General features: G+C 40.0%; 1 protein-coding gene across 4 annotated transcripts in view; it reads right to left on the bottom strand.

Annotated features, from left to right (window-relative positions):
* LOC6504362 (nuclear factor 1 X-type) overlaps window positions 1-24,317 on the bottom strand; it is a 219,762-nt gene that overhangs the window by 41,881 nt on the left and 153,564 nt on the right. For 3 of the 4 annotated variants that reach the window (XM_001967070.4, XM_014903944.3, XM_032455785.2), the window contains 3 exons: window positions 9,772-9,951; window positions 9,446-9,715; window positions 8,639-9,390 (listed from right to left, as the gene is read on the bottom strand). In XM_001967070.4, the coding sequence (XP_001967106.1) occupies window positions 8,639-9,390; window positions 9,446-9,715; window positions 9,772-9,951 (1,202 nt within the window). The remainder of the gene's footprint in view (window positions 1-8,638; window positions 9,391-9,445; window positions 9,716-9,771; window positions 9,952-24,317) is intronic. The other variant, XM_032455786.2, reaches the window with a different exon arrangement.

A 24,317-nucleotide genomic window follows, 5' to 3' on the forward strand; every position in this document is an offset into this window, starting at 1 on the left:
CCTAATATTCGCGTTTGAAGACGTATCGACAGAGTCAAAAAAGTTCACAAGTTTACGGATCTATACACCACTTCCACCTAAAAATTCCACCATGCCACCAATTCATTTGACAGCTAGGATATGGAGCGCGGCTAGATCATGTCAGTAATTCCGAAACAAGCGATCGGGAAAAGAAAACCAGTAAATGGGAAGTTTAGTAATGGACCGATTGGCGATCAAAAAGGTACCGTTTAAAAACACTTAAACGGATTTTATTATTTTCTGGAACTTTTCTGGAACACTTATTTTCTGGAAATGGAAGTCAATTTAGGAAAACGACGCGAGAAGTATTCTTGACAGTCCGTGCGCTACTACTAGCAAAGTGCGGTATTACCGTAATATTTTGCAGCAAAGTAGTTCGCATAGAAACTAGACTATAGTGAAGCTGTCTAAATTGGTCGTCAGACTTGATTGGCAACGCGAAACATATCGCTCACCTGACCAGAGCAACGACAATTTTGATTGGGTAAATGACAGAGCGGGGCTAAGAAGAAGAGGAGTCGATTCGCAGTTATATAAGGAGAGGCTTTCAAGTTAGTGGATTTGAACACAGGGTCTTCCATGCAAAAGTCAAAATTCTTTTCGCTTGGCTAACCCAGTACTTTGTTGTTTGATGGATTGTTTGATTTAGAGGTTATTCGAATTATTAAAAAATCTACGGGCAATACGCTTTCTAAGTATTCCTTTTTTTGGGGCCGTAGCAAAACATTTTATTTGAAAATAACATCCATATCATAGAATAAAAGCTAAACATAGAAGGCAAACCGACTGTACAGAACCTCTACTGCTACTGAAGTTTGCTTTTAACTTTATCATTATTTATCATTATAAATCTATAAAATGTTCCAGGAAATGTCCGCCGAAAACCTTCCGCTGAAAAAGGGAAGGATAGTAAAGCCCTGCTGAGCGTGGCGCAATGATGGAAAGAAGGAAGAGGAAAGGGAAGGCAATCAAAAACAGCCATCCGAAGTGAACGGTCATAAAAGAATATCATTGCGACTCGCTGCCATTTCCCGACAAATTCAATAATTTTTTTATTGAAAAAAGATATAAGCTGAAATTGCTTCATATCTTGCAAAGCCACATAATTGGCAGTCCTTCGCAGCCTTCGCGGATATCTGAAGACACGGAGCTGAAGAATTACAAATTTTCTGTGTGCGTCCCTAAATAAACGATACATGAATCGTAAGGAATTCTTTTGATTGTGCCTCATCCATCCCGATCAGATATTCCGTTCACAATTTATTCAAAAAAGAGTATTTTTTCCGCATTTTTTCCTTGCAACGCAATGAAAAATGCATATATTCCTGATCAGGATACTTAACTGCAGGAGTATATCAACTTCGGCTCTGCCTGAAGTTGTCCGTCCTTTCTTGTTTAAATGAAAAAGTTGTTTTGTTTAATATTATACCACGCCATCTGATGATTAACTTTATTTATTGAAATATAAGAGCTGGCTCAATCGCTTAATTTCGCCATCTGTCTAACAAAGCAAGCAAAAACTCACACGCCGAACTTGCAATCGACGCTTCTAGTCCCTTCTTCTTTTCTACATAAACTTATTGTGTGCCCAGTTTTCAAATTGAATTGTTAATTAATGCAGTTTCCAGTTTGACAGTGACCGTTCATCAACATCCCGGCCTCCCCTGAAACACTGTTTCAGAATTTGGTAATAGGGCGATCTTGACAATTGGACGGGTGGTTTCTCCAGTTGGAGTCCTAAGTCGTACAGCGCGGACCATTCCATCCTTCCCTGGATACGTTTCGATGACTCTTCCGAGAGGCCATGCTGCTGGCGGGGTGTGAGAATCCTTAAGGAGCACGATGTCATCTTTGGCCATGTTGACCGATTTGTTCATCCACTTTGGCCGATGCTGGAGTGATGTAAGATATTCCATGTGCCATTGTTTCCAGAAGCCTTGCAGCATACCTTGAGTCTGTTGCCAATAATCCAAACGGTTGATTGGTACATTTGATAGATCGCCTTCTGGTACTGTCGTGTAGGGACGGCCAATGAGGAAGTGTGCTGGCGACAGATAGTTGACCTCAGTGTCCGAAGTTGAGAATAGTGGACGTGAGTTGACCACAGCTTCTATTTGGGCGAGAAGTGTGTGCATTTTCTCAAAAGTGAGGACATTCTTGCCAATGACTCTATGAAGATGCAGTTTGACAGAGCGCACAGCTGATTCCCATTTGCCACCCCAGTGTGGTGCATGGGGGGAATGAAATTCCAGTTGATTCCTTCGTCGGCCTTCAGTACAGTGTTGTTCTGTTCGGACTTCAGAAGAGTTTGCATTTCGTTTAATACCCTTTTTGCCCCGACGAAGTTTTTCCCGTTGTCGCTATACATTTGCGAGCATTTTCCGCGGCGAGAGATGAATCGTCTGAGTGCCGCCAGGAATGTGTCGGTTGTAAGATCTGTAGCCAATTCCAAATGCAAGGCAGAAGTGGCTAGGCATACAAATAGGCAGATGTAACCCTTTTCCTTGCGTGGATTTCGTCCCTTGTGGACCTTGAGGGTGATTGGCCCGGCGTAGTCGCAGCCAGTGTTTGCAAACGGAAATGCCTGCCGGACCCGGACAGACGGCAGATCTGACATGAATTGGTGAGATGTGTGTTGGCGTTGTCTAAAGCATTTTAGACAGTCATGCGTGATCTTTCGAATAAGGTTGCGTGCGCCAAACACGCAGTAGCGTTGGCGTGCGATCACGAATAACGCCGATACTCCAGGATGTAAGTGAATCCGGTGCTCATGTTCCAGAATGAGCTTCGTTATGCGATGAGATTTTGGCATAATTATTGGATGCTGCACATCCGCTGGCAGTTCTGAGTTACCTAAGCGGCCACCCACTCGCAGGAGTCCATGTTTGTCGATTTGCGGTGAGAGGGTGCGCAATTTTGATTTGTTTCCCAAATCTTGCTGGTTGAGGAGTCGCTTGTAGTCAGCTTGGAATTCGTCTTGGGCATGGCGCAGGTACAGGATCCGTGCGTCATGGATCTCCTCAAATGTCAGCGTAGCGGTGTTGGATTTTATGCAATTGCGTCGGATGAACTTGAGAACGTAGGCGAGAATACGAAGTAGCTTTGGCCACGAGGAGACACGGTCGATCAGTTGGCCCAATAGTGAGGTTTCAGTGTTGTATGTTCTCATTGTCGTGAAAGCGGAACCTTTTACTTCAGCCTGGACTTGTTCATCTGAAATGAAACTAGAATGTGGAGTGCTAGGTGTTTTTACCCATTCAGCTTCGGTTGAGTATAGCCAGTGTGGGCCCTTCCACCATAGGTTGTGATTTACTAAGTCAGCAGCTAGCAAGCCCCTTGAAGCGCAGTCAGCAGGGTTGTCATCTGATTTGACATGTTTCCAGTGATCTCGTGGAATGATGCTGAGGATTTCGGCAGTGCGGTTTGCGACGAAAGTCTTTAGTTTGCCAGGTATGTGCGAGAGCCAAGCCAAAACAATGGTAGAGTCGCACCAGGCGTAAACAGTGACGTTGTAGTTTTTTAGTGCAGCCTTGACTGAGTTGATGAGTCGACTTAGTAGCAGTGCGCCGCACAATTCCAGGCGTGGAAGTGATTGTGTTTTGAGCGGTGCAACACGAGTCTTTGCGGCAATAAGAGTAACCTGTATGTTACCATCAGGGAGAGTGACTCTACTGTAAACGGCAGCGGCGTAGGCTTTTATAGATGCGTCCGAGAAGGCGTGCAATTCAATTGTGTCAGTAGAGTTGCCAATGTAGCGTGGAACCTCAAGTTCATTGAGCGTGTTGATATCGTGCTTGCATTTGAGATACCAATCTTCCAGGCTGAGCGGTAGCGGGCTGTCCCAGTCTAAGTTGAGAACCCAAAGTTCTTGGAACAGGATTTTGAATTGAATAACCACTGGAGCCAGCAATCCAAGTGGGTCGAAAATGCGAGACACGTCTGATAAAACTTGCCGTTTTGTAATCTTTCCCTCGCTGGGCAAAGATACCTTGTATGCCAATGTGTCCGTGTGCGGTTGCCAATGAATTCCCAAAACCTTGTTCGTAGTTTCGAGTGGACTGTATGATGTATTGTTTGTGATTGTTGTCTCAGGGTCGACAACGCGGTTGCTGTTGGAAATCCATTTTCCAAGCTCGAGTTGAGCACATGACATTAGTTGAATTAGTTCTTGTTTGTATTGTAGAAGCTTTTCCTCGGTGTCAGCTCCTGTTAAAACGTCGTCAACGTAGAAATCTTCAAGAAGAATGCGCGCAGCAGTTGGATGCAAATGTTGGTAGTCTCTGGCCAGTTGCTCGAGAACCTGTACAGCCAGAAATGGTGCACACGCAGTGCCATAGGTTACAGTGCAGAGTTGGTAATGTAGAAGTGGAGCTGAAGGATGTTCTCTCCAATCGATACGTTGATAGTTGCGGTGATGCTTGTTGATCCAAATTTGCCTGAACATCTTGATAATGTACGCAGAAACGTATTTATGTAAACGAAAGCGTACGCATACATCGAACAGGTTTCGTTGAATGCTCGGCCTAAGGTTCAGGGCGTCGTTTAAAGATTGACCAGAAGAATCTTGGAAGGGTGATGTGGCATGTAGAATACCCTTCCATCGTTGGTGAGAATTTCATCAGGGTTTAATTGGCGCATGTGGCCTAGAGAAATATACTCTTGCATGAATTGTACATACCGTGAGTGCAGATCTGAGTCTCTATATAGACGGCGCTCCACAGAAGCAAAGCGTTGGGTTGCTCCCTGCAGAGTGTCAGTGAATTGTGGATCTGCATCCTTGAATGGAAACTCTACGGTGTATCTTCGCTTGGAGTCGCGTGAGTGCGTGGTTTGAAAATGCTCTTCAACCTTAACATTTTCAGGATCATGGTGAGTGGTGATTTGGGAGTCCTCGATTTCCCAAAACCTTTGTAGAGTAGCATGGATATCGACTGTAGACAAAAATGACGTGGTGATTGATGGATTTTGATACGCAATCGATGTGATAACCCATCCAAAGATTGTTGAAATAGCTATTATGTTGCCTTGCGCATCCAGCTTCCTGTTGCCGGTTAAAATAGCCCCTACAGAATCGGTGCCTAGTAGGACGTCTATAGGCGATGCCGAGTTGAATTCAGTGTCTGCAAGCGGAATCCCATTGATGATCTCAAGCGCAGATGCATCGATGTTTTCCCTTGCCAGCGTAGATGTGATATTTCCTAGAATATGAGCTTTTACTTGTAGCGAGTGATCAGAAACTCGAGACTTGATCGTGAGTGTGCTGAATCCCCTCGTGGTATCGGCCTTGATTGAAGAAATGCCGGAAATGAGAATCCGGCCAGGAACCCGACTAAGACCCAGTGCCTTAATACAGCGTTCCGATACATATGATAACTCCGAGCGAGTGTCGAGTAGCACCCGGCAGTTTGTGTATGTGCCTTGAGAGTTGCGGATGTGTACCAATGCAGTTGGCAAAGTACATGTTCGTCCTACTTTACCATGTGACAATAGGGTTGGCGTGAGTAATGCCTGTGACATGTGACGCAGTCACCGATGTCGTGTCTGGATCCTTGTGATCGCTTGAAGACGTGGATGTGATTTGACCCTCGTTGGTCTGCACAGCATGCGTGTGTATGAGTGTGTGGTGTCTGCTGCCACACTGCTGACAGTTGTACTTTGAGCTACAGTTTGATGACCTGTGACCTGGTTTGAGACAGTTAAAGCAGAGAGATTTGTGCTTTACAAACCAATGAATTGAGGACACTTAGACAGTAGATGCCCATCAGCATTACAATTCACGCATTTTGTCAGCGCAGCAGTTACCATGGCTCTGCTTGTCTTCTTGTTGTTACCACCCTGTCTCGGTACAGGATCGCTTTGACACAGCTCAAATTCTTCACATCTTGCGTACAGGAACTTGAAGAACTCTTCGACTTTTGGTGAATTTGAAGCACGGCTTGCATCTACCCATTTGCGGCGTGACTCTGGATCGATTTTGTTCAGCAATAAATGGATAACCCAGCAGTCTCGGTCCATATGGCCAATTGAGTCCAATGCACGGATGACCTCATTTCCACCATCTGATATGCTACGCAATATGGATACCTCTCCATTGTTAATCGATGGTAGCTCCATAAAGGTGTCCAACAGGTTGTGAATAATTTGCCGTGGTCGATCGTATCTCTCGTTGAGGCGCTCCCAAGCGTTGTCATATGCCGTCTCAGAAATCGGCAAATGGCGTACCAAACTTGCAGCCTCGTCCACGAGGAACGATTTTAGATAGTGGTACTTTTGTATCTTACTCAGATGTTGCTTGCTATGTACAGTGCTTATGTACAGTGCTTTGAAGGCTGGCCACTCCTTGTAAATGCCACCAAACGGTTTTATGTGTATTTTCGGTAATTCTGTCTCCCTTACTGGCGCCGCGCCGTCATCCTGGGTTGGTGTTGAAGTTGCTCCTAGGCGTTCGAAAAACTCTTGTTGTTGCTGCACTAAGCGAGAAATAGCGTCGTTGTTAGCTATTGAATCTCCTTCTGCATGTCTCGTTGTTGTTGGTGTTGTCGGCTCCTGTGAGCGCTTGAGGGAAAACAAAAGCGCACGGGCTTTTATGTACTTCGTCTCATACTCGTCGTAGTCATCCGCAGGATCAACCCAGCCCTCGACGTCGTCAAGCACGCTCAGATCATCTCCGGCAAGTTCGAAATCATTCCAAACCTTGTCGAGCCTGACTAGCAGTACCTCCACGGCGTCAGCGCCGATTGATGCGGAAGAGTTTTCTGCTGTGTGTAGCAGTTTGGTGAGGCTGGATTTGAGACGGCCCCTCACTCCCTTTAGCCCTTTGAGTTGTTCCATCGCAATGGTGCTTTACTTTACTAACAATAACGAATCTGGCTCTGAAGGACCAAAATTCCTTATGATGATTAACTTTATTTATTGAAATATAAGAGCTGGCTCAATCGCTTAATTTCGCCATCTGTCTAACAAAGCAAAGCAAAAACTCACACTCCGAACTTGCAATCGACGCTTCTAGTCCCTTCTTCTTCTCTACATAAACTTATTGTGTGCCCAGTTTTCAAATTGAATTGTTAATTAATGCAGTTTCCAGTTTGACAGTGACCGTTCATCAACACCATCTGCTTATGTGGTATAATATATTCTATATCTAATATATAAATTTCTCATGTCACGGTGTTATTAGCTCTACTCCTCCGAAATGGCTCGACCGATTTTCGTGAAATTTTGTGGGCATATTCGTTAGGGCTGAAGATCGGACAACATCTATTTTTCAATTTGAAATTTGATCTCTCGCCTTCGCCGGTCGATAATTTATCAACTACGAGTATCAATCGATCAGTTATCCCCGCTCCAGTTGTCATTCCGGTCCCCTATCGCCATTTTGTATTGTGTACAATCGTAGCAGTGAAGGTTATACGTATTACTGTCGCAATGCCAAGAAAAGGCAAAGGGGCCAATTTGAGTCGTCGAACGGTCAAATCCACAATCAAGCGAGATATAAGAGCACGAAGATCAGGCGAACAAATCGAAGAAGATAATGCAAATGCGCGTGTGAGCATGGAGAAGTTGCGTCAATCAGAATCGCGAGAGACATGAGATGAACGTAATCAAGAAAGACAACTGAAACGAAGAGAAGTTAAATTTACAAATACAAAAGTTGTTGCCTGGGGACTTGATGTCATACAAATCTATTGATGCAGTTTGTGATGGTAACGAAACTGTGAATTATCCAATTGAGTTCTTAAATTCATTGAAGGTTGGAGCTCCAAACATTCTACTTCGTAACTTGAACCCTATACTGCTGTGTAAGGTACACGATTAGTAATTAAAAAATTAATGAAAAATATCATTGAAGCCAGCATTTTGAATGGGAAGTTTCGAAGCGAAAATTGCCACGAATCCCTATGATTCCTACAGATGTGCCAAATGAATTCAAACGGACTCAATTTCCAATTCGATTGGCATTCGCTATGACGATCAATAAGTCACAAGGCCAAACATTATCTATATGTGGCTTAGATTTGGAAACACCATGCTTTTCCCACGGACAACTATATGTGACATGTTCTCGCGTGGGAAAACTATCCAGTTTATTTGTTAAAGACGGACTAACCAAGAATATATTATACCACATAAACAGATGCTGAACAAAACCACTTTTTCATTTAAACTAGAAAGGTAGGACATCTTCAGGCAGAGCCGAAGTTGATATACTCCTGCAGTTAAGTATCCTGATCAGGAATATATGCATTCTTTACTGCGTTGCACACATTTGACCAAAAAATATATATATATATAGAATATACTTATTTTGCACAAGAATACGAGTAACGTGTGATTTCGTACACCTATTCCATTTTTTTTGTCGCAAAAATTATATAATACCACATATTTTGTATCTATCTATTATACCATTACCGGTATTTTATCCATCAAGAGGTTTTTTATATGATTTCAATTACCCATAAAAGACAATACCTGACAATACCTAAATGAACACTAAAAGCAAAGAATCGTGGAAAATAGGGGGAGCTATTGGGAAAACGGGCCAATAAGTTCCATTATCTCAATAATTTTATTTTTATAGAATATACTTAAAAGAAATATATTTTAATAAACTTACCGGGGACGCTTGTGAATGAAAATGATTAAAATATTCTCTATTATTTGAGGAAGAATACATTTGTGCGGTTATTCTGCTTACTGAGTTTAAACCAGCCGATGAAGCTTTGCACCGACCAGAGTCATTATAATTTTGTGGATTTGGGGAAGTCGAAGCATTCGCATGCGGTCGAGGGGACGAGCCACCTATTAATTCGTTTTCAGAACTGTGAACGTTTTGTTGAATAGTATCCGAAGTTATTGGTCTAGTATTGGTCTCTATTGTATCTAGAGATCTATTGTTTTCCGAATCCGAGTTACTTTTAGCTACGTCTGATATGTTGCTCGTCACGTTGGGGGAACTATTAACGGAGTTTATGGCAGGCGATGGTGTTTGAACTAAAGTCAAATCTCCGCTGCTTCGAATTATAGCTACTGGTCGCGCCATTGGCGGGAGCATAGGCGGTAGCATCGTACTATGGTAATGAGTCGACGGTGAAGACGCTAATTTCGCGCTGCGGAGCTGTTGATGTATTTGAAAATGTGATGCTGGTCCATGTTGAAATGTATTATTACCAACTGAACCCGTAATAGTATTGTGATTAGAATCCTGACACACATACGTAACAAATTCAGAAATATCGTGGGGCTCAGTAACGCGATTTTGATCTTCAGCCAATGTAGTTATTTGTGATCGTTGATTGCTTTGTTGTGGATAATATAGGGCACTGGCCGGTGATGAATGCATAGAAGAGGAATTATGATGTTGAACACCTTAAAAAGAAATCTATAAAATAAATAAAAATTTTAAAATTTTATTTCTCTTTACCTTGGGGTATGGACCTATTATGGAGCGATGAATAGCGATGAAGGGAAGATTCTGATTCTGCTGACTTTGGCTCTTCACTTAAGCTGCTACTATCTGTCGCCCTTTGAAGCATTGAAAAACTATTACGGCCATTTTCTGATGAAGCATTTATAACTGTTGGGGAATGAGTTCTATCGATCTCATTATGATCATTTGCGTTGACACTTGTTCCTTGAGTACGAATTAATGTATTTTGAGGCATAAGCATACTCCTTTGATCTAAAAAATTAACTACCCAGTTAATAAATATTTGTCATATAACTTTTTTAATTGTATGTTTCACTTACCATAACTGATGGGTATGGGGTTAGTCACAGCTGATCCCACTTGAACTATACCCTGAACACCGGGCATTGAAGTTTCTGAACTAAGTTGATATGTATTGCAGTCATAGGTAGCCCCAACACTCTCCCTTTTTATTAGGCTTGAGTCCAAACCTCCATCGTTTACTTCATCCAAAATTGATTCTATAATAAAAAAAAAGGATGTAATCGAGTTTCCGGACTATAGATACACAGTACTTTTCTAAATGCGCTAATTTCAATGAGGTCTTGAGGTCTTTCAATGAGAAACAACATATATATTATATTATAGTATTATTGATGCAACACTATATTAAGGTCTAAGACATATGTAGGTATTATATATAATATAAAAAACCTCTTGAAGAGGTGAAACTCTTGAACCTGCATGCGAAACCCAAAATATCTGATATCAATTTTAGTGACGAAAATATGCTATATAGGTGTTCAAAATTGCATATAAAAAATATTCTTTTTCCGCAAGTGCCTGATTTTTTTTTGTTTTTCTTGCACGTGCCGAACAAGAATATTTTTTATATGCAATTTTGTACACCTATATAGCATATTTTCGTCACTAAAATTAATTCTATTAAAAATCCAAAGTTGTTTCGTATTTGTGGGAAACCGAATTATTTAAACAAATAAACAGATGAGAGGCCGATCCTTATAAGGGTTTCACTATATAATAAATAATCAAAAGAAACAAACGTTAAGTTATATGGCAGGTATAGGATATAGTCGGCCGATCCTTATGAAAGATCGGATTAGATTCCCAAAATTCCGTAAAATAATCCGTAGATAGTCCCATCATTCTAGCTTCAAAAATAACAAAGTTAAGACAATTCCGATTGTTCAGTTGTATAAGAGTTGTATAGTCGGCCGATCCTAATCAAATTTTGCAATCGGATAAGATTGCCCAAAATGCAATACTAAGTCCCATCTATCTAACTTAAAAAACATCAAATTTATGCCAATTCCGATCCTTATGAATTTCGGTCGATCCTTATGAATTTTGCCCATAAGATATTTTGACCAAATATAACATGTGTGGAAAGTCCCAACCCTCTAATTTAAAAACACACCAAAGTTAAGGCATTTCCGATTAATCAGTTATATGACAGCTATAGGATATAGTCGACCGATAGACAAATAAAGTAAAAGTTAAAAGAATTTGCTCCATATTTTCAAGTTTATTGCACACATGCATGCATAAGCTCAAAAAAATATTCCCCATAAAATATACACATCCATGTACATACATATGTACATATGTAACCTATCAAAGTTAATGATTTTTGCCAGATATAAGCGATTTATCAAAAGTTGCGTCATCTCAAGAGCAATCTCCACGTGCAATATAAATAAGATCAAATGAGCCAATTTTGAAAAATAATTGGTTTTCTTAAAAATAATAATTGTTTTTCTTAAAAAAAAATTATTTTCAATGTATCTGTTTTTGTGTACTATTAAGATGTTTGGTCTTAAAGAAAGTGAAATAGATATTTAAAAAACCTTTTCAAAGCACGTGTAAAGCACGTTTTAATATCTTTCTTGATTATAAAGTTATGTATTTTTTAATTCCTGGGTTTTTTAAATTTTTTAACGTAAGCTTAAGGTATTTCAAAAATTTGTAAACCAATAGTTCCTCATATGATAGTAATAAACATCTCCAATTACCAAGAAAAAAATACTGCAAACAGACAACCAGACAAACCAGACAAAAGCTGTAAAAATCGAATTTTTTGAATAACTTCTGAAAGAAATTTCGGATTGTCGATTGAGGTACCAATCGACGCGTATTTAGGTTTAAAATGCGAATATATAAAAATATTCTATCTGGGGACTAAAATGACCACCAATTTAGTAATTCCAAATTTGTTTACTTTAACCCTAATTTCTCCCAAAACCAAATAACTTTTAGAAAATGTTTGGACAAAAATTATCCAATTAAAATAATACCTTTTCGGATTCAGATAGGATGCCTACAGAAAATTTTTAATTCTTCATTTGTAGGCTCGATTGAATTTGTGATTGATGTGTGCCATAAAATCTTCCATTGTTGGTATTAAGTAATGTTCTCGTTTAATTGCATTATTCAGTGGCTTGGGGTCTAAACAAAGTCTTAGTTTCTTTTCCATTGGATTTTTTTACTACTTGCAGGTTATTTACCCAACTGGTAGGATATGTCACAGAGGATATAATTTTTTCTTGTACCGAATTATTCAGTTCTTTTTCCAATCCTCATAGTAAGCTTTGGGGAAACCTCTTTTTATAATGCAGAATAGGCTTTGAATCCCTTCTCAAGACAATTGATTGCTTATTTGGCAGTTTCCCAAGTCCTTTAAATAACATTTTAAATTTTCTACAAATCTACAAACTCCGCCTTTTTAGTCGGTAATTTACAGAGTGAATCTATATTTAAATGATTAATCAGATTTAATTCAATCAACGACTTAAGACCTATTAAAGGTTCACAGTTTGAGTCGACAACTAAAAAATTGTTTGTTACCCCGTTTTTTATGCTGCTCACAGTATCTCACAGAATGTCCCAGTTTTCGACAAGCATGACATGTCGCCTCCTTGGCGCGGCACTCGACCAAATGATTTGTGTTAAATATAGCTCCACAATTATAGCATTTGCGAGCAACATCATTGTTTGTACTGCTCTCCCACAAAACACGTTGCTGATTTTGTAAAATCGCGTTGTTTTCCGTAGCAGCTTCATAGGCTTTGCACTCGTTTAGCACATCCTCTAGCTTCTTATTTTTTGACTTTAGAAGCTTTAGTTGTAGCCTTTTGTCGTTTATGCCAAAAATGATACGATCCATTTGCATCCTTTCTTTGTACTTCTGGCCACAGTTACACTCAAAATCGCATGACTGTATTTGCTTGCGTAGTTGCGTTTCGAATCCAATAAAGGCTGCCCATCTGCATGTATGATATTATTGAATTTATAAGTTTCTATTGTAGTATTTCGAAATGGAATACTATGTCTGTCGAATGCTTTCAGTACGTCGTTCAGTGAGCGACCAACAGCTTCCACAACTGATGATGACGGGTCTGCTGACGTTGCTGTAGTTCCTAACATACTGTTTGTTGTTCCATCCTTGGGAAACATTGCATTGTAGATTCCCGTTGCTTTAGATCCCGCCAACCCCAAGAATGTGGCTATCTTCTTAGGCTCTGGATCTGCACCTTTTCTAAAAGCCAACATGTACATAAGAAAGCTTTGTTTGAACTAAGAAATATTGAGCAATCCAACTCTGATAGTGCTCGATCCATTTTAACAATTATTTTTTTCTTCTGACACCATGTAATAAGCTTTTAAAACGATTTATTTAGTTCTAGTTTAAGCCATGTGATTTTATATTTTATCCATTTTCCGCCAAGCTTACTAGTGTGTCCATCCTTCGTTAGCATTACACATAATACTTAATATCTATGAAACTATATAAATACTTAATGTATACTATTATTACATTATTATCCAGACTTAACTTATTACAAAATTTGCATGTTTGTTTATCTAATTCATAAATAAACTTACGTAAACTATTTTGATATTTCATTTTATGTAAATCCATGATCATGAGATGAGGGGGTTTTGATGAGTTGAATTCGCTGATGAGTAACGTTCTTAATTCATTTCAGTCCTAAGTGGAATTCCTAAGAAGAATCGTACGTGCAGGTCCAACGATGAGGTTTAGGATAGCTTTTTGAATGATTTCATTCTGAGTAGACGATGTTTTTTTGTATTGGGTAATTAACTTATCACCCTCCTGCTCCATATCGCAGAGAGTGGAGCTGACGTGGCCCTCATCCAAGAACCCTGGATCCATGGAGACAGGATTCTCGGTTTCGGGGCGTCGGATTTCAGGCTGTGCACAGCCGATGTAAAAGGTAAAAAACGAGCATCCATACTCGCAAAAAAAGAGCCTTAACATTTTCTTGCTACCAAATTTCAGCAATGAAGATCATGTAGCCGCATCGATAGAAGGCTCAGGCGGCCATCTAAGAATATGTTCGGCGTATATGGGTCACCACATAGGACCTCCACCGCACTTGCTACTCAGGCGGCTTGTGGAAGACAGCGACAGGAAGAAAATCGACCTACTAATAGGATGCGATGCCAACGCTCATCACAGTCAGTAGGGAAGCACTGACACAAATGAGAGGGGTGAGTCAATCTTCGATTTTATCCTCAGCTCTAAGCTTCTAGTGGGTAACAGAGGTTCAGAACCCACCTTCGCCGTCAAGAACAGGAGAGAGGTTCTTGACATTACATTATTCTCGCACTCCCTGGCTGATGCAATCACCAGCTGGAGAGTCCTAGACAAACACTCCTTTTCAGACCACCGCTACATTGAGATAGCCGTAAATTTTGAAAACTTCACCAAGCAAGCTGTTCGAAATCCTAGGAAGGCAAGTTTCCTCAAAGTTCTGTCGGCCTGGGCGCAAAGGAACGGGCTGGGAGTCAATCCGTCCAAGACAGAGCTCGTGCTGTTTAGGTAGTGCGAAGTAAAATGTAATTTCACAGGAAACTGGACTGGAAGCTGAACACCGCAGATAAGACTAAGAAAGCGGCAATAGCAATCTATATCTGCCGCAAGGCGGTAGGCCTAAAATGGGGAATGTCCCCCAAGATAGTCAGAGGGTTATACACAGCGATCATCAGACCAATCTTATTTTATGGAGTTGTGGTCTGGTGGCCTGCCCTGGACAACTCCCTATGCAGGGAAAGGTTCAGGAAGACGCAGCGCATGGCGGAAGTCTGTATAAAAGGCAGTCTACGCACTACGCCTAGCGATGCCCTAGATCTCATCCTTGACTTACTACCGGTAAAACTGATAGGGGTAAAGATAACCACACTGGCGGCAATAAGACTGCGAGAGGCGAATCTATGGAGCAAGAATAGTTTTGGTCATACCAGATTGGACCTGCATCACTTCATGCTTGAGGGGGTACGGATTACTGCGTTCCCGTCGACCAACCCACCACTAATTCCAAAATCATCATCCCCTCGATGGGAGGAAGGGATGGGATGCACGGACACCGAGACCGGAGGGCTCCCTTCACATCTACACAGATGGATCAAAACTCAATGGCCAGGTGGGAGGCGGTTACTTTTGTGAGCATTTGAGCCTAAAGGAGTCCTTCAGACTCCCTGACCACTGCAGAGTTTTCCAGGCTGAAGTAGTAGCCATTTGGGAAGCACTGGAATCCCCAGCACTAAGGGGCAATCGGGGTACAATATGCATCTTCTCAGATAGTCAGGCAGCGCTCAAGGCACTTGACGGATTCTCGTCCAACTCCAGGACAGTCAATGATTGTCGCAGATCTCTCAACGAGATGGCTGAACAGCATGACATCTACCTCATTTGGGTTCCCGGTCACAGGGACAACGAGGGAAACTGCGCCGCAGATGAACTAGCTAGGGCAGGGACTACCAACCCTCTACTACCGGAGAAAGAACTTGTAGGCATTCCCTTGGCTACTTGCAGGCTAAAGTGCAGGGAGTTTTTTGACGTGGCAGCCAATAGGAAATGGAGTAATCTCCAGACCTGTAGAACCTCACTTCTGATCTGGCCGACACGCTCTCAGAAAAGATCGGCGAGACTTATTGCTCTCAGCAGACCAGACTGCAGCCTAGCGATTAGGGCAATTACTGGACACTGGCTGATATGCGAACACGCGGCCAGGCTTGCAGTCTCCCACAAGGTTTATGGCAGGAGCTGCAGGGATGAAGAGGAGGTAGAATCGGTCACGCACCTCCTATGCCACTGCCCGGCGCTCGGTCTCGGAGCACACTCAAATACTTCGGGTCCACAGAACTCTCAGAACTTAGAGATTTCTCCACGTGGACTGGTTGCCTTCATAAAAAAAGCAGGTTGGGACCATGGGCCGCCACAGGAAGTCTAGGCATATATGCACCCTGGTAGATAGGAATGGGGGGGAGCACTTCGGTGAAACCCTTGCCCTAGCGGTAGCACAAGGAGCCCTAGCGGCTCAAGTGGAAGCGGAGGGGTCTTCTATGTCCCTCAAGCATCACCGCCATAACCTAATTGAATTATTAACACTTTTTATAAACAGTGCTAAATACATTGTATCACCATCAAATTTATCAATTTGTTTTAGTTGCATGAAGAAATGATTCATATTGCTATCAGACAGGATGTGCCTTACTGCAGCTGACGTGGACGCTTGTTTAGATTCCATTTGCACGTTTTTAATTTAATTTAATTTAATATATTTTTTTTAATTGTCTCGATTGTTTATTTTAAATAGACATTAGAAATCCTCATTCGTGTTTTGACTATTGCTGAGTCCACTGGTATTAATTTTTTTTTGTGTAATGTTTGTTGCACTTCACACTTGAAATCCTCATTCGTGATTTTACTAAAGTTTAAAAATGTTTATAGATTCGTGTTTCGGATACAATAAATCATGCACGCCAAGGCATGCAGCTCGTTTGGTTGAAAAAGCTGTTTTTGAAATAGAATTTTCATCCATTTGAATTTGATGAAAACCCTTGGTAAGTTCAATTGTTGTAAAGTAATGACACTTTCCACGTTTGTCAAGTATTTCATCCATAACTGGTATGGGATATTTATTTTCATTTTTTATTTTATTTTACTTTATTTATTGAATGTAACAATCAACTGCTATTTATAAAATTTTTTAAATTATTAAATTAAAATAAATTTTAATTAAGAGTTAGGCTAAATTATTCTTATGAAAAAACAATCAATTTATATTTTAATACATCTAGGGTTAAGTCACATTTATTTTAGGGGAAAATAAATGTGACAATAGATGTGACTATGTCACAATATTAGATAACACGAAACAATTGGTAAACAAGGGGGTCGGAAAGATCTGGATGACCTCTTTGGAACAGAAAAAAGTATCTTTTCCAGTAAAAGTTTCGAGTCAACTTGACCGAGAATGACTTTATGAAGTAACATGACCCCAGCACAAGTACGACGTTCCTGCAATGGTGGTAGGTCTAATAACTTTAGCCGACAACGATATGGTGGAAGGAGACCATGAGTCCCTGTTTAAATATTTTATAGCAAATAAAAGAAACTGCTTTTGCACTGATTCCATACTTCTTTGATGAACCATATACTGCGGACTCCAAACGCATGAACAGTATTCCAGAATCGGTCGAACCAAAGAGACATACAATGTTTTAGTGGTGAAGGGATCATAAAACTCAAAGTCTAGTAGCATAGCTAACGACACTAGGTAAGTCGTTAAAATAGAGGATAAACAGAAGAGGTCTTAAGTGACTGCCTTGCGAAACACCAGATGTAAATTTGATAATTTGAGATGTGATGTTCTCGAAAAAAAACCCGCTGCGTACGATTCGATAAATGTGAAGTCATCCACTGTATGATATTATGAGGAAAACCCATAAGATAAATACCCATAAGAGAAGGAGACGATGATTAACAGAATCGAAAGCTTTGATAAATCGGTGTAAACCACATCGGTTTGCAAAACGAATGCAAACCGATGTGGATACGTGGTTAGATAACCCTTGTGGACGATCGAAGTGAATTCCACCAGATTTGTTGTTGCAGAACGATGCTTGAAAAAACCATGCTGGGTGGAGGAAATTATGCTTTTGCAATGATGTTGCACTTGCGATGTTACCAGAATTTTATAAGGGTACAAGAAAACCCAGCAAACGTTGTTTTGCCATATATATTTTTTCTAAAAAATTTTTTTTAGTTCAATAAGAATAAGATTTAGATTCAATAAGAATAAGATTCTCTCAGCGCAATGGAGTGCGCAATATTCTTGGTTAGTCCGTTTTTAGTCAGCACAAATAAATGGAATGGGATGGTTTTCCCACGCGAGAATCTAAGCCACATACAGATAATGTTTGGCCTTGTGACTTATTGATCGTCATAGCGAATGCGAATCGAATTGGAAATTGAGTCCGTTTTAATCCAATTGGCACATCTGTAGGAATCATTGGGATTCGTGGCAATAATACATTTTCGCCTCGAAACTTCCCATTCAAAATGCTGTCTTAAATGATATTTTTCATTAATTTCTTAATTTCTTCTTACGATTACTAATCGTGTAGAATGATCGGAGCTCCAACCTTCAATTGTAAATGGTGTGGCGGCATGCCTGGCAAATCCAATGAATTTAAGAACTCAATTGGATAATTCACAGTTTCGTTGCCATCACAAACTGCATAAATAGATTTGTATGACACCAAGTCCCCAGGCGACAACTTTTGTATTTGTAAATTTAATGCATTGACGTGTACATTTTTTGCTGGCAAAATCGCTCTTTCTGCCAACCACTTATGATTTTCATATTGTGTGTGTACATTAGGAAATATGCGATCAATGAGAGTATTTTGCGAGTCGACAATTTTGCAGAAGTCCGTTTGTAATTTTATACATCCAGTATTTTCATATACAGCAACTTTTCCATTGCCAATATCTAACAGTTTTTTAAAGAAAGTTTCGCCAGATGGTTCCCGAAGCATTTGAACGCGCATGTTCTTTGTCAGTTGTACTTTTTCAACATTACGCCACAGTCGCAATGATTTTAAGCAATCATTGATTTCATCAGCGTACGTGCGTACGTACCATGTTCAACTTACGCTGATGCAGAGAGCCGCCATATATTTTACGTTCTTGTTTGTTTCGGCTTCTGTAATAATATGTACTCAAATTAATTAAAGTTTTATTCTTTACTAATACTTACTAATATTCTTACTTTAATTATGTTAATTATGTTGTTGTTTGTCGTGGATATTAGAGGGCGTAATATGAACGGTAAGTGTCACTGATGAACTGAAGATCATTATTTCTTCTTCGAATCACAATTTGTCGCGTAGCTGTACGGTCACCAACCATGATTCCAGCAACGTCGTTAACAACAGGTGCGTTGAATCTACGTATATGCTCTCCAGCTGGTGTTCTATCAGGGTTGATGACAATAGCGGATGGTTACTTTCTAGCTTATGCATGTGTGATTTGAATAATTTCAATAAGTCATTGTGCTCATTTAACAGAGCGTCCAGCTCGCCGATGATACGCCTGGCATCGGTGAATTGAGATTATGGTAGTAGCATCGTGCATCCACACGATTGGCAAGTGCACTTGTGGAGTCCTCGCCACCCTTAAAGTAGATTTGTAAAAATTTAAGAGATTCGTTCGGCATTGGCAGCAATGAGCCCACTTGATATATGTTACTTGGCCTTTGATTGTGAACGTGTAATTGAAATGTTGAGCGTTTCCAGCAATATTTCTGTTGCTCCAAACGATGTCATTTGGAATCATGAATTGAATGTACGAATTGACAGGGTAGAATCTGGATCTGTACCGAGAAGTAAACCGCGTAATGGTTCAGGTGGTGTTTCGATTTCGGGTAGTTGTACTTTTCCCTAGTGCTAATTTCCCTAGTGGCTAATTTTTAAATTTAATTGCATGACAATTCAGGCATTCCTTATCCAAAGTACCAATAATCTCTTTGGAATGAGCAGAATATTCAACATCAGGTTCGTACTGGAATGCTAGTCGAAGAAATGCCCCTGTCAATTCCTCGAAGAAATGTCAATTCCCTTAAATCGATTAACTATGAATCTGCGTGCTTCTATTCGTTTCAGTTGTATTTCTTGATTACATACATCTCGTGCCTCTTGCGATTTTGATTGACGCAACTTCCCCATGCTCACACGCGCATTCGCATTATGTTCTTCGATTTATTGCTTGATCTTCGTGCTCTTAAATCTCGCGTGGTTGTGGATTTGACCGTTCGACGACTTAAATTGGCCCCTTTGCCTTTTCTTGGCATTGCGACAGTAATACGTATAACCGTCACTGCTACGATTGTACACAATACGATTGTACACAATACAAAAAGATTGTACACAATGTATGGTGAGTAAGATAGGGGACCGGAATGACAACTGGAGCGGGGATAACTGATCGATTGATACTCTTAGCTGATTAATTACCGACCGGCGAAGGCGGGAAATCAAATTTCAAATTGAAAAATAGATGTTGTCCGATCCTCAGCCCAAACGAATATACCCACAAAATTTCACGATAATCGGTCGAGCCATTTCGGAGGAGTAGAGCTACTAACACCGTGACATGAGATTTTTATATATTAGATGTAGAACTTAAATCATATGAATCGGACGAACAGGTTGATTGAAAAAATGAAGCAAAGAGATTAGCAATACCTTGTTCTGAAGAATCAGAAATATTTTTATAAGTAAAGGAAGGAAGAAAAAGACTGGATTTACATTTAATATTGACAAATGGAGCTTGGATAATTTGGGAAGCTTACCTTACAATTCGCGATGTAATGCTTATAAAGTTGATTATTAAGAATAATAAACTGGTTGTCAATTTAAAGAAAATTTCTCTGATGAAACAAAGATCCAGACTTAAGAAACAATTTGTAAGCTCTAGATTTCCCGTTCTTCCCGTGTTTATTAAACCAAGGCGGTTTCGTTGATGAAGACGATGAAACTACAGGAACAAATTTGTCCAACGCGTTGTGTATTACATCATAAAAATAATCAGTAACAGCATCGATAGAGTTAAAAGATGAAAGATATTCCCAGTCAATTTCTGCTGAGTATTTATTATTAACAGAAATGAGGACACCGCCTGCGAAAGATGGCCTATCCATTCGAAACACAATGTACATAATCAGAGACAGAGGAATTAAGCCTGGTTATAGTGAGTGCAATAGCATCAAAATCAAAAGAAGCACTCTTAGTAAAAGATTAGCTCAATTTACCCAGAATACTTCGAACGTTGTGGTAGCAGCATGAAAATGCATTATTACTCAGTTTTTTGGAGCTGAATCGGCATAGTTGGGATTTGGAGGGTCTTTGGCTTAAAATTCATGAATAGTGCTGTGCTGATAGGCCAGGCTGATGGAACAATTCCTTTTTGAGGTAGGATTCAGGAATTACAATTTTGAAAGAAGATATGTTACGCTTATGTGTAAAATTAAGCTTAAAGACTGCTAATTCATTAGGAGCTACCTTGAGATGGTTTAAGAGATGACTCCTGACATCATCCACAGTAACATCCGGCATAAGGCGGGATACAAATATAGCTTTACGAGGTGCAACAACTGTAAGCGAAAGCCCAGAGGATCTTATTTCAGGCGCCACACCAGTGAGAGGCCTAGGAGACTGTACCACAGGAACTTGCAGGTTTTCCAACAATGGAGGATCCAAGATAATAGGTGGACCAAGACTCCTTGACGATTCCATTGGCTTGGTGAACGGTGAACGGATCACTTTCACAGGAACAACAGTAGGCGATGATGAATTAGGCGTTAAAAATGTATCCGAATGAATCACATTCCACAGTGGTTGGGCTTGTATGGAGCCGGGGCCAAAAATATTTCTAGTAGTGATATCGCAATGAAATTTTGGCCAAAATCTACAAAAGTATTCTAAACACACTGAAAAAAAATCGTATCGTATCGTATTTTTTCCAATACTAAATTAAATATTTGACATTTTAATACAAACGTTGGTTAAATTGTAATCCCTAAACAATCCCCACCCGTAATTCCTGCCAGAAATTTTACGTAACTTGGTATTAAGTTGAAATATACTTTACTAATAACAAAACTACGAATAAGCAAATATTGATGTTTACTCATATTTGTATCAAGAAAGAGTGATAAGACTTCAACAAGATTAAATTCTGTAAATTCTGTTGAGATGAATTGCATGAGCGTAATATAGTAGCAATAGATTCTTCGGTTTTTGACAGATCAACAATTTTCAGACGCTTATTTAAAATCTGCTTTGGGTCATCCACGGTCAGGATTTTTCGATGTTGATTGGGTGCATCTTTCATTCAACCAATCAGATCGATATTGTAGAATTGACGATTTCAAGCGTTTGTAATTTACCCAAAACGTTGCAATCCTTTTGCAACCGTATCCGCTATGATACTTCAATCTTGTCAACAATATAGCCGTTTTTAATAATATTTTCTTATATACCTTCAATAAATTTTGTTCGCCTTTCAATGGCGCTACCCTCTTCGCTACATCATTCATTAAAAACATATAAACGTGAGAATACACACTTATAAGAAGAACCTATTAAAGTTTAAAGCAATGGAATAAACAAAAATTAAATCCAAACTATTAATAAATGAAAAACTATTCATAAAAACAAACTCAAAAGGCGAAGACAAAGCAACAGAACAACAATCACACGAGCGAAAACAAATTTGTGTAGTGCAAAACTGACTCTCAAAAAGTTAAGAGGGTGTTCGAATTTTCACGATTTTAAGCACATCTGCAAATTTCTGCAAAAAAAAATTACACATTTATTACGTTAAGAGCCAGGCGAACACACAAAAAACATGTATTTTTTCAAATTAATATAACAAAAACAGTTTAACAAGTACAATTTTTTATAATATCTCAAATTTTAGAAAATACCTTAAACTTCAAAATCTATTACAAATATTTTAAATTTGGATACGTAATAAATAATCTGACCAGTTCAAAGTTCGGTTTTGTTCTGAAAAATTCGCGATGCGCGCAAGATGCACTGTGAAAATGAACACCTGCACTCAACTTCAATTCCATTTTTAGAAAGAACGGTTAATTTGCCAGACAAACCTAGTATGCCACAAAGAAGTTTGGACAATTTAGAATTGATTTGTTTACTTTTCCTACATTTTTGTTGTTATGACTTTTTTTATTTTTGGCCTATGGGCGCAACCACTGTGCATTCGGATTCACATTCGGGAGCTCGGCCCACTGTTTTAAATATTGGCTTTAATAAAAACAAGCACAGTTCGATTTATAGATTTTAATACAATTTATTTAATTGTTTTGGGGTCGTCTTCATCCTCGCTGTCACTGCAGCTGGGCGGCTTCACATGTACACTGGGTAACATATGACCTAGCAAACTAGCCACCACTGTGCAGATCCCTGCCAGACGCTTCTCCATGCGCTGCTCGAAGTGACGACGGTGTCTGTAATATTTCTCTTTTTCACTGAGCACTTTGCGGAGGCGCTTCTTCTTTGACTTGGAAACAAAACTGCAATGAGACTCCACCTTCACCGGCTCTGACTGTTCGGCTGCCATGAGGACCTTACCATCGTCAGGACCTTCGCCTCCACAAACAATCCAACCGAGCCGAGTTTTTTCGATGGAGGGCTAACCAGGAGACAGATGAATTTACCCCACACAAAGCAGCTCGTAAAATAATCCAGCTCCAATTAGGAAATCAACTGGCTGAGGCTGGTGAAAATGAGGATCCGCTAGCTCTACATTAGCGGGAATTTTCCAAGAGCAGAATGCAAAATTGGGCTGAGGGTCAGTTATGTTGGAGGCTACGAACACAGTTTATTGCGCAGAGTAGTCAGAGCATTGGGATTGCAAGCTGACTTGTACAGAATACCCATCTGTAGAGAACCCTGCGCCTCCTATACCGGATACAGTCACCGAAGTCTTTATCTTCCACAGCTGCAGCTGGATCTCCGGAGCGGTAACCAGAATATTGGCAGTGGCTAGCAACCCCACATCACCAAAACGATCATCAGTGACGAGGGAATTGACGGCGGCCAACTCTGAACCAGAAACAGCGTTGCTAGATGTGGAAACCTCGGGAGAAGGGTGATGGCCTTAAGCTGGCGAATTGCCACCAAAATGCAGCAGACTATAATGTCTGCGTCCTCACGCACGGCAGCTTGACGAATTTGAATGCCGAGACAGGGCTCGCATATGCGAATTAAATTTGTCCGAAAGCTCGCGAAGCCTCGTCGCCGATACAGATTCTACGGCCCTCAGATGCATTATCTCATTAACATGAGCTTGAAAAATATTGCAATGGTCATTGTTTATCAAACCATTGGAAAACGAATTCAGTAGTTGTTTTTTGGAATTTTTTTTTACCTGTCCAAAAAATGACCAAAACTAAACACTTAAATATTTTAAAAACTACAAGTTTTTTCAAAATTTTAAATGATGACCATTGGTGGTCAAACGCGTTTATTTCGAAATTAAAAAAAAAATCGTAATCTTTTTTTTCCAAAAAATATTATTTTACCCGACCCAACTTCTCGTAGCTGCGAGGTAGCTGCCCAAAGGGCATACATAAAAGACTTTTTAATTGCCATTCCTGAATTTAATTACCAAAAAATTCATCTACAAAGTTTTGTCACAGCTCTAAAACTGGTCAACATAACAAAAGGACCATAGGAAAATATTGCTGTTGAGGTACCAAAATCCACAATAGTTGGATCTCACACAAAGTTCAGAGTGAAGATACAATAAATGGAATAATATACAAATTACAAACAATGGTCGGTGAAACATCCGACGTAATAAAAAGCTAAAATGGCAAGCACATCCCAGAAAGATAAGGCCACAAAAAGATTTACTGCGGAAATCGACAATTTGCGATAGCTCTTAGAAACGTCATATATTAACAAATGCTAACCATTCGAACATGCTGTTAAGTTTAGTACTAAGGAAGCTATAAACACAATGATTAAC

This window comes from Drosophila ananassae (assembly GCF_017639315.1).
Source record: "Drosophila ananassae strain 14024-0371.13 chromosome 4 unlocalized genomic scaffold, ASM1763931v2 tig00000061, whole genome shotgun sequence".
NCBI lineage: Eukaryota > Metazoa > Arthropoda > Insecta > Diptera > Drosophilidae > Drosophila > Drosophila ananassae.